Source organism: Rousettus aegyptiacus, unplaced genomic scaffold (genome assembly GCF_014176215.1).
Source record: "Rousettus aegyptiacus isolate mRouAeg1 unplaced genomic scaffold, mRouAeg1.p scaffold_m13_p_5, whole genome shotgun sequence".
Taxonomy (NCBI): Eukaryota; Metazoa; Chordata; class Mammalia; order Chiroptera; family Pteropodidae; genus Rousettus; species Rousettus aegyptiacus.
The window spans coordinates 74,105,246-74,115,545 of record NW_023416308.1 but is presented as its reverse complement, the minus strand read 5'-3'; the positions used below and the strand labels follow the sequence as shown (position 1 = coordinate 74,115,545).

General features: G+C 41.6%; 1 protein-coding gene across 1 annotated transcript in view; it reads left to right on the top strand.

The window, feature by feature from the left end:
- Window positions 1–367: 367 nt before the first annotated feature.
- Window positions 368–10,300, top strand: part of GVQW3 (GVQW motif containing 3) — a 42,727-nt gene continuing 32,794 nt past the window's right edge. The window contains 1 exon segment of the mRNA XM_036221843.1: window positions 368–1,376. Coding sequence (XP_036077736.1) covers window positions 912–1,376 — 465 coding nt within the window. The 5' untranslated portion in view covers window positions 368–911.

The following is a 10,300-nucleotide window of genomic DNA, read 5'->3' as shown; positions in this document are numbered from 1 at the left end:
CGCTGGGGGGAGGGGCGGGCGGGCTAGAAGCCGCGAGGGGCAGGAGGGGCGCCGCGGTCCGAGGCCGAGCTGGGGACGCGGCTCCACAGTGCTGTGAGCGGCCGGGAGGATTTACCGCCGCCGCCGCCGCTGGTGCACCTCCCGCCCGCCCGGGACGCTGCCGCCTCCTTCCCACAATGCACCCTGGCGCCCGGGGGTGCCCTCTCTTCCCTTAGCCTTTCTCCCCCGCCCCTTCCTTTCCACCGACTTCTCCGCAGGCGGGCACGCGCAAGGAAGCGCGCTTGCCCGGGTGTGGCGAGGTGGAGGCGGGGCCTGGCCTGGGCTGTTGCAGTGCGCCTGCGCAGGCCTAACTCGCGATGGGGGGGAAATTGCGCATGCGGGCGTGTCTCCCGGGACTCTAGAGCCGGCGGGCCCTGGGCCTTTCCGGTAGGTTCGGCGTACGCGGTTTTCGGCAAATCTGGGGTGAGCTTGCATGTTACATCACTGGTGCACCTCTCTTTACTTGCTTAAGATGCCACCACTTAGGCCTCTATTGCAGAAATCACCATAGACTTTTTAAAGGCCGCGGAATCGGGAAGACCTTGATGACTGATTTGTACACTACCAGCAGATTTGCGTTCAGGAGTTGGACGTGGACATGTGTTGTAGATTTCATTTTTTTCCTCCAGCTTTGCACCTACTCTTTGACCCCATTAGCTCCTCAGGACGTGCCTCCCCAACCTCAACGGGAACCCGAGGGGCGAAAACTCAAAGAAGCAATTAACTCTTTCCTGGTGAGGCTTCCAGAGGAGCAAGAATAGCGACCTGATTCCACCCGCAGCCCTATAGAGGTTGGTTCCTCTGTCTTCCCCCTCACGATCGTGGCCTGTTAACGATCGTGGCCTGTTAACGTTCCTGTGTTAAGTGCCAGAATGAGTGACCGCTATCTAGAACAAAGGATTAGTATCAAGTTTTGTGTAAAATTGAACAAGTCTGCAAGCGAGACCAACCATCTTTTAAAAGAAGCTTATGGGGATGAAGTCATGTCCAGGGCCAGAGTTTTCGATTGGCACAAAAGGTTTAAAGAAGGGCGGGAAGATGTTCGAGATGATGCCCGAAGTGGTCGACCAGTTACCCACCGGACAGATGAAAATATCCGGAAGGTCAAGGACTTAGTTTGTTCAAACAGGCAGTTAACAGTGAGGATGATGGCTGAAGAGTTAAATTTAGATAAAGAAACTGTTAGACTCATTCTGAAAGAGAACTTGAACATGAGGAAAGTTTCTGCAAAAGTTATATCTGGTATTTTGAGAAATGACCCTAAATCTGGAAAACTTGACCTTCATTCTGACCTTTCGAAAGAAACTAGGAAAAATAGCTTGTGTGTGAAGAAAAAGGTAACAGGCTCTGAAACATGGAGTCATCTCCAGTGTGAAGCTAGTGGAGAAATACCTCCGCTTGTATCCCATCCCAGAATCCACTGTTCTGCCAACCACCTTCTGCAGGTGTCATCTTCAACTAGCCTTCCCACAAGGGCGACTCAGGATTGGTTCACACCGCGGTGAAAGGACTATGAGGTAGCTGAACCTGAGCTAGAAAGCTGTTTCACTGTTAGGCACCTTCATTTGCTCCTTGTCTATTTTCAGTCTTCTCTACCACCACTCCCTACATGTCATGACTCTTCTAGTTACTCTGCTAGACTGTTGGGCCATCTTCTTTGTTCTTCACAACTTTGAAGAACTTTTGGCTGTTGACTTCTCTTTCTTGCTTGTCCTTGATTTCTTTTGCTTAACAAGTGTGGATCTCCTCACTGCCCAGACCTTAGGTTGTTGTGGCTGTCCTCTTTCTTTGTTCTTAGCATTCTGCCTCGGGACCATACCAGTGAGAGGTGGGAACAGGATCTCCTGGAGCCTGTATCTCTTTGCCCAGGGAGTCATACTTTTCTGGGAAGACCCCAAGAGAAGGCCTCCAGTTCCAGCCTGCTTCACAGTCTGGGCCTGAGGTGCAGTGCAGAAGGAAGTGACATGCTGCCATAGTAAGTAATGCTAAGGGCCCATCTAGCCCAAATGATTCAGTGCGAGCCCCTCAGAATTTGGGTTGGCTACCCATACTGAGCTCACAGACCTATCTCTCATGAAAGAGCTGAGTTTGTTTCAGTCTAGTACCATGCTTCGCATCTCCTACTCATTCGGATATCCCCTCTGCTGGAAGAGGAGGATCTGGTTCTAGAAAATATAAACCAAAGGACTCAGGCCCAGGCTGTGATGTGTAGGGAGGAAGATCAGGTGACACTTTAGAGTCTGCATTAAGGGAACCTGCTACCTATATGTTGATTCCCACACAGCAGCCTGTTTTTAGTAACTAGTACCAACATTGTCAAGTGTTTTTTGAGCACCTGAAATTTTTAGAACACTGATGGGGATTGACAATGTGAAGTTATGAAACAGGATCACCAAGGCGGAGTGGACTTCATGGATGAGGTGGTTCTTGAACTGGATCCATAAAGAAGGATGGGTAAAGGGCCTAGAAAATTAGGGAAAATTTCACAGGCAGGTGGAGCAGCTGAGGCTTCGAACCTGCATTAGTAGGAAAATAATGTCACTTTTGGCTGAAATAGCAAAGTCTAAAGAGGAAGATAATGGTGGTGTAGAAGATGAACAATTTGGGATAATTTATTTCCTCTCCTCTGCCCCTAGCTCCATGCCAGTTGTTTATAAATTGCTTCCCCTAAGCCTGGGTAAGTTTATAATAACCCACTTGTTTGATTATCTAAATTTCCCATACCCTATCTCCCCAAAACCAGTCTCTACAAGTTCAGACTCCTTTATGTCTTTCTGCTTCTCTGTCAGGATTTATAGAATGGAACTCTTACCAAGTGGATTCCAAATAATACCTCATAGACTTGAAACATCTCAATGCCTGGTAGAGGTGCGGGCAGGGGGATGGTTAGTAACAGCATTTCACAGGATTAGCCAATCTCAGTTTTAGTCAAGGATTTTTACAGTTCCTATTATTTAATAAGTTGGTGGACAATGTTGATTGATAGTAGAGGCCCAACACTTATTTACAACAGTTATTTTAAATTCTGTTTTTCTCGTATCACCTTCAAAAAATTATAAGTTTTTCACTAATACCTATCCATTTGGAGGCACCATAAAATCTAGACCTTATCCCACAAATAAAAGATATTGTGCAAGAAAACTCAAACTAAGCAACAGCTTATAGACTTCACCTACTTAGCAATTTCTAGACATCCCATTTCAGGACTATTACATCTTCCCACGTTCGATGAGATCCTGGGTTCCCCGCAAACACTCCTCACTGCACTCTGGAACAAAGCCACCATGGCTGGCTCTTGCACTTTTGTGACAACTTCATATTAATCCTTACTCAAGCCCGGTAGTAATTGTTGCAGAATTGTGTGCTCCTGGGCCAGGGCCAGGATCCCACAATAGTACCTATAGGCATTATCCCCAACCTACTAAAACACAGGGATCCTGAGAGACTTATTTCTTGATTTCTTCCTGTCCTGTGTACAGGGCTGTAGTGTTCCTTCCAAAGCTGGACCAAGACCATGTTGGAGTGTAGGGTACCAGGAACAGTGTTGGTTCAGATGGAGTTTGAACACAGCAACCAGAAGCAGGTAATCAAGAGTGTAAATTCAAATTGTTCCAAGTAGCTAAAATGAAGAGGACTTATGATATTACCTTAGTTTACATCCCAAGTAGAAATCAGGTCAAACTATCACCTGAACCCATTGCCCATTTGCAAAGTTTCCCAGAAAATGTTCAATGAGATGACAAACCTAACATGCTTCAAATATTGGGGAAGTGAGAATACTGTTGTTACACTCATTCACAGCAAACCATTCACACATGGCTGCTCAGAATCACTAAACCTCAGACTAAAGCATGATTTAGGAGTATCCCCAGATGGGAGAGTTCTTGTATAACAGTACTCCTTATGTGCCTACCCACCAAATCTATTTTATTGCTAACATGAATTTTGCTCTGGCCTGCACCTTGCTGCCCAGGGCTCTTGAGTTCCTGATCATATAGTCTCAGGGTTCCACTCATCGTCTTGCCACAGGCTCTTGTCCTTGGCTTTGCTCAGACACCTCCCAGTTTATTCTCCACCAGTTTGCTCTTGTTCCTCTGTTTCCCTGGTGCTTTTGTTTTCTGGTTCTGGACCTCACCTCCCTCCAGTAGCTGTTTTTGGTCACTCTTGGTGTACTGATCTTGAATTGCTCTTTTGGTCATGGTGTTTCACTCAGCTTATACTCCTCTGATTTTTGGATCCCTCTTCCAGCTCCTACTTCAGTCCTATAGTCTTGAGTAAGGAGATTGTCTATTCTATTCTTGGCCCCAGGTTGCCTTCCTGTCCTCAGGGAATATGTTCTTGTTTTTGATAAGGGAGGAAAAAGCTCTTTTCTTGTTTTCAATAAGGGGCATACAAAGAACAAAGAAGCAGGTGGAGGGCGAGGGAGAGGGTCAGGGGGGAGGGAAGCTCCTTTCCACCAGTAGCTTCCAGGGCTTTTACTCCCCAGTGGCAAACATGTTACCAGTTTCTCAGTGAGACAATTTTGTTAATTCTAATACTCAGAAGTCATGAAAGTTTTTCAGAGATGTAACATCCAATCCATTCTCCCAGCAACTGTATTTTCCTGGCAGGAGAAGCTCCATGTAACTGTAGGAAATGCATGAAGCCTGGCTCTCTGTAGGATGTCAGGAAAGTTGGCCATCTACAGGCCTTGACCATAATTCTCAAGTTTAATCAGTTCATGAATTTCTTTAGCTTTCAGGCTGATCTCCCTGACGATTCCATCTAGTGGAATGCTATATGCCACAACTGGCAGTCCAGAAAGAATGGATACCTTCCAGGGTAGATCATCCTGTCGTTGATTTTATCCAGTTTTCCTATTACTGCACCCTACTTTACTCCACCTGTCCCACTGGTAATGATCAGAAACAGAAAGAAGAAAATGTCCGATAATCCTTGATTTTGAAAAGCCTGTAGATACTTCTGCAGCCTTCTAAATTCTGTCCCTGGTTCTGAATCCTATTGAAATGTCATTGTTTGGGAAGAACATGTACCTGGGGCCTGCTTTCTATAGCCTTCCTTTCAGATCCATTTCTTAGAATTCATACTTGCCATTGGAGATTTCCAGCTAAATCTGGATGCTAAATGATTTGAGGATATCTAGTAAAGAAGCAGGGTACTATTGGGGAACTGTCACTGTATCACAGTGACACTGTTCAACCAGCCTGCTATTTGCAGACATCATTGCCAGCAAGTTTCACTAGGCTCCTTGGGATTGCATCTCACCAGTGTCTCATGTGGCTCAATTAGTAAGAGCTTTTGCTTTCGGTACTGTTTACATAACCTTGTGTTCTATTTTGTAGTTGGATCAGACCACTCAGATTTTACCAGGCTTTTACATCCTATCCAAGGCAACCTTCATGTATTTATCTTATGCAGCCTCTGCCTTATTTGATCCTTGCAAATATTGTCCCAGTTGCATCACCCTTCTTCCAGTATTGATACTCAGAAACAAAAATTCTGTAGTGGGAAACTTCAGTACCTCTAAGGACCCACTTGTGTCTAGTGAAGGGGTCAGAAAGGGAAAAGTCTTAGGATCTGTGGGCCATACAGTCTATTATAACTACTAAACATTCTATTACAAAAGCAGACATAGCTAATATGGAAACAGGCATGGCTGTGTCCTAAGAAAAACTTTTTGTGGATGTTGGAATTTGAATTTCCTATAATGTTCACATGTTACAAAACATTTTCATTTTTTCAACCATTTAAAAATGTAAAAACTATTTTTACACTTCTTAGCTTTACAGCGTAGTAAAACATAGTAGGCCACATTTGGCCCATGGCTCATAGTTTGCCAACCCCTAACCTAATGTATATCAAGTGTGTATATAATCAAGTGTGTATATAAAATGACAAATGATTGATTCTCTTCCATCAATAACATTGTTAATGCCAAATTGATCGGGCAGTGCCTGACAATTTACTGTGTAGAAATTGTGGAATATTGAAGGGAATCTTTATGGTACCTGGAGAGTGAACTAGAGGTGAATGATTGACGATTTTACCTTGACCCTATTCTGGTTCACAAAATGAGTTTTGTGCTGTTTTTGACTAAAAATGATAGTACACAAACTACTACCTATATATGTCTGTAATATCTCAAAAAAAACAATTTTGGAAATATTGCAAATGGTACCAAGTTGCAACCAGTAATAATGAACTGAAGGTGGTTTCAAAATATACTTGACGATAGGCAGCATTTGAATAAGTTTATCACCTACAAAAGTGACTACTATGGAGGTGACAAAACTCACCAAATTATGTTTTTTTGCATATGTGTAGAAAAATTATGTTTTTGTTTTTGTTTTTTGGTGGGTTCCTCCCCCCCCCCCCCAACTGGTGCCAAGCTTGTCCTTTTAGGTGTGTTTACTTGTTTTCCTCCTAAAGAGAGCCATATTGTGTTACCTTCATTTAAACTGATTTTCCAAAGTTGAGTAGAATCTCAGGATTGTACAGACCTTTACATGAGTGTTTAATCCAGTCAGTCATGTTTCCCTTGAATCTAGGAGTGATTAAATCCTACAGCTGCTGAAAAACTACATCTGAAAGAAGATTCTGTGTTACTTCAACGAATTTTTATTTAATAAGCTGTATGTGCCAGGCACTGTCCTGTGTGCTGGGGTACAGCAATGTACAAAACGGATACAGGCATTAGATCTGACAGTCTGAAATCTAATTATATTATTCCACTTTTGCAAAACTTCTGTTGCTTGAACACACACTAACTCATTGTTAATTGCATACCTGGAAATAGGTATGACCTTTGCCACAGGCGCGCTCTGTATGTTCCACTTAAATTTTATTACCCTTTAGACAGATCTCTGTTGGTAGAAAAACACACTGGCAATGTTGGTAGTGTAAATTGGCAACAGCTTTCTGTAAAGCAATTTGGCAGTATCTTTCAGGAGCTTTAAAAATGTTTATATCTTCTGATTCTTTAATTTCCACTTCTGGGAATCTGTCCTAAAGAAATAGTCTAAAATGTGGGTGGAATTTATGCTTAACAATCCAGAAGTCCAACAGTAGAAAATTGGTTAAATAAATTGCAGTGTGACTATACAATAGACTATTATGCAGTCATTATAATTCATGTTTATGAAAAGTTAATACAGCTTGGCAAAATGCCTATAACATTAAGTGAAAAGAGATATATAAAATTGTATATATAAATCCAAAAATGTTTTTAAAATAACTAGTAAGGATATCCTGTGGGTGTTTGGAGTGTGAGTATTTTTTTTTTAATTTTCCTGTTTCTTACCTTTTAAAAAATATTCTCAAAATATTATTACTTTTATTATCAGAATAAAACAATGACACCAAAAGTTGACAATGAAAGAATGAGTGAGGCCAAACCATTAGTTTGGTCCATGAACAATTAACTGGCTTGGCTGACACAGAGGCTGTATGATATTGTGTTGTTAGTAGGAGCGGGACAGAAGGAAGAACAGCCTGCCTCAGAGGAGAAGGGGATATGACCAAAATCCCTACGGAAAACCAAAGTGATATGAGAAGACACCACAGGTGGCATGCACCTGTTATGTAGTCCTTGGTAGGTGAAGGAGCTTATAGGGATCAAGTATATTCTGACAAATGGAGAAAGATATGAAATACTCTCCTGGGTAAAATTAACCTCCTTTGGATTTTGTTCTTACCTTTTCTCATACAAAGTGAATATTCCGAAGATGGATTTTATTATAGCCGACTCAGTAAAGGATCCTTGAGCCTTCCTTACAATTTCTTAAGGATGGTAATGGCTTTCGATGTGCCCAGTCTACCTCCCCCCATACTAGGACACTCAAGCAACATGGATGTACACTAGAATATTTGGTATTCCACACTGAAAATACAAGCATATCATTAGTCATCTTAATTTTGTAACCTACACACACACAAAAAAAACTAAGCTTTGCAAGTGTTATTTTGTTGGTGTCCAGAATTACTGTACTTTTTATTTATGTCCAAAGAGTAATCATGGGATTTTAAAATGAGAAATGATGTAGATAATACCTGTCTATTGATGAAATTGTTGTGTTGGGAAAATGTGTCCTTCATTGTCGCTTTAGCAAAATGTTTATCATTAAAATGCTAAATATATCTCCTGGGTGAAATTTCAAACTTTCAAATAATGACATAAGGTAAATACAGATTTTATAGGCATATAAATTATAGATTTGTCAAGCTGGGAGAGTTCTTCAAGATCAAAGTCTAAGTCTCTTGGTTATAAAAAGAACAAAAGAGTGTGACTTGGGTTTTAGTTTTTCTTCTTAACAAGCCATTTGACCGGGCAATTCATGTGCACTCTTGGAACCACTGTAGTTTACTCATCTATAAAAGAATAATAACACCTATCTCGTAAAGTTTGTTTTGTTCATTCAACAAATAATTATTGAGTGCTTATATGTATCTGACATTATTCTAGACACTGAGGATGTAGCAATACACAAGTATTTCTCTTTATGAGCGTACATTTAAGTGAGGGAGACAGACAAGATACAAGATAAATGAATGAAAGCATAGTATGTTAGGTAGCGATATTAAATGTGAGGCTTACATTAAACAATGTATATGAGGTGCCCAGCGCAAGACCTGGCGTGTAGTAGGTCTTTCACTGGGCACCTCATATATATTAGTAATTTCCTTTGCTTCTTTAGTCTTCCTAACAGCTCCTGAATTACTCTACAAGATGGTAGTAATCGGCAAAAAGCCTGACCCATTGCTTTCTATCTCTTGCCAGTTAATAAAGCCTAAACCTGTTTTTGCTTAAGAAACAAAAGAATTCTTTTATTCTGTTTTGTACTTCTTGTATGGCAGATTAATCAAGGTGGCGCCTAAACACTGTTGGTAAATGGTCTTTTCTGAAGCCAGTTGGCAGGGGTCCTTGCCTAGAACTAAATGGCAGGTGTTAGGTCCACAAAGACAAATGCATAGTGTTATTGCTGTTTAAGCAAAACAGACTAGGAGACTGTAATTACTGTTTATCTTAAAAGATGTGGGCCTTGTGTCCTGTTCCAGACATTGGAGAACTGGGCAAAGTTCGCATTATTTATGAGAGACCAGGGCATTGACAAAAAGCCAGGAAAAGAGAATTTAATGCTTGTGGTATGTTTCTATTTCTGCTCATTGTAGAAAATTTGGAAAGTTCAGAAATATTTAAAGCAGCAGCTAAAAAGTCTACCCCTGGGGTTCAGGTGTTTCACCAAACCCATCTCTCTGCCTCAGTTTCCTTAGAAATATCCAGTGATCAGTCATTTACTGAATTTCTTCTTTGGGCCTGGGCCTGCACTAGGCACAGAGGGTACAGCCCTTTCCCTTAGGCCATGCCCAGCCTTGCAGGACAGCGACAAGGCCAGAGGTGGAAAGACCACTGAGAATGTCCTACCGTAGACTGTCAAGCTTTCCCCAAAGACAACTCCAAAGAACAAGCATTTATAAAGAATTTGAAACAAAAAATTGGATTGATCCCACTTAGAGTGATTGGGAGAATGAGAATGTGGATAATGAAGATGCAAAACAATACTGGTAACCAGCCTGCTGGCTGTTCCAGCCCAAGCTCTTCAAATGTGAAAGGGCCTGAGCTCTGTCCCCAAGGATTTGGTGTGCAGTTTTACCTCCCAGAAGAAACTGGACATTAGACTGTAGGCCAGTTCCTTGCTTTAAGAAACTAATAAGTGAAAATTCAGAGTTACAACCCAGATTAGATGAGGAAATTGGCCCAGGGAGGTTGAGTGACTTTTCTTGAATCACACATGTAGTTGGTGGCAGAGCCAGGATAATAATGAAGGGCTTTGAATTTCACTCAGTTCAGTGAATTTTTTCCGTTACTCCATTGGTAATAGTTTCCTCTACTGAAGTATACGTTCTTAAGATATTTTTAAAATAGAGGTCACCCTACATTTGGTAAATAAGATTTACCAACAGTGATTTACATGAAATTTTTAGAGACATATAGCATAGAAGGTGCTACAAAGGTTTTTCCAAGTTTCCCTGGCAACCAGGGTGTCCGGGTCCCCTGGTCCTTCCAGAGGTGTGTATTTCGTCGTTCATTTTTTCCAGATGTTCTTCTCAAGTAGTATATTATGTTTTGTGTTTTTAATATTTCTCATATACATTTAAAAAATCTGGGCACATAAATCCTAATAAAGTTCTCAACTATCTCCTCTATGCTGTCTAAAATTTCTGGGTGTGTTTATATTTATGACACAGTATCTGAAGGCATGAA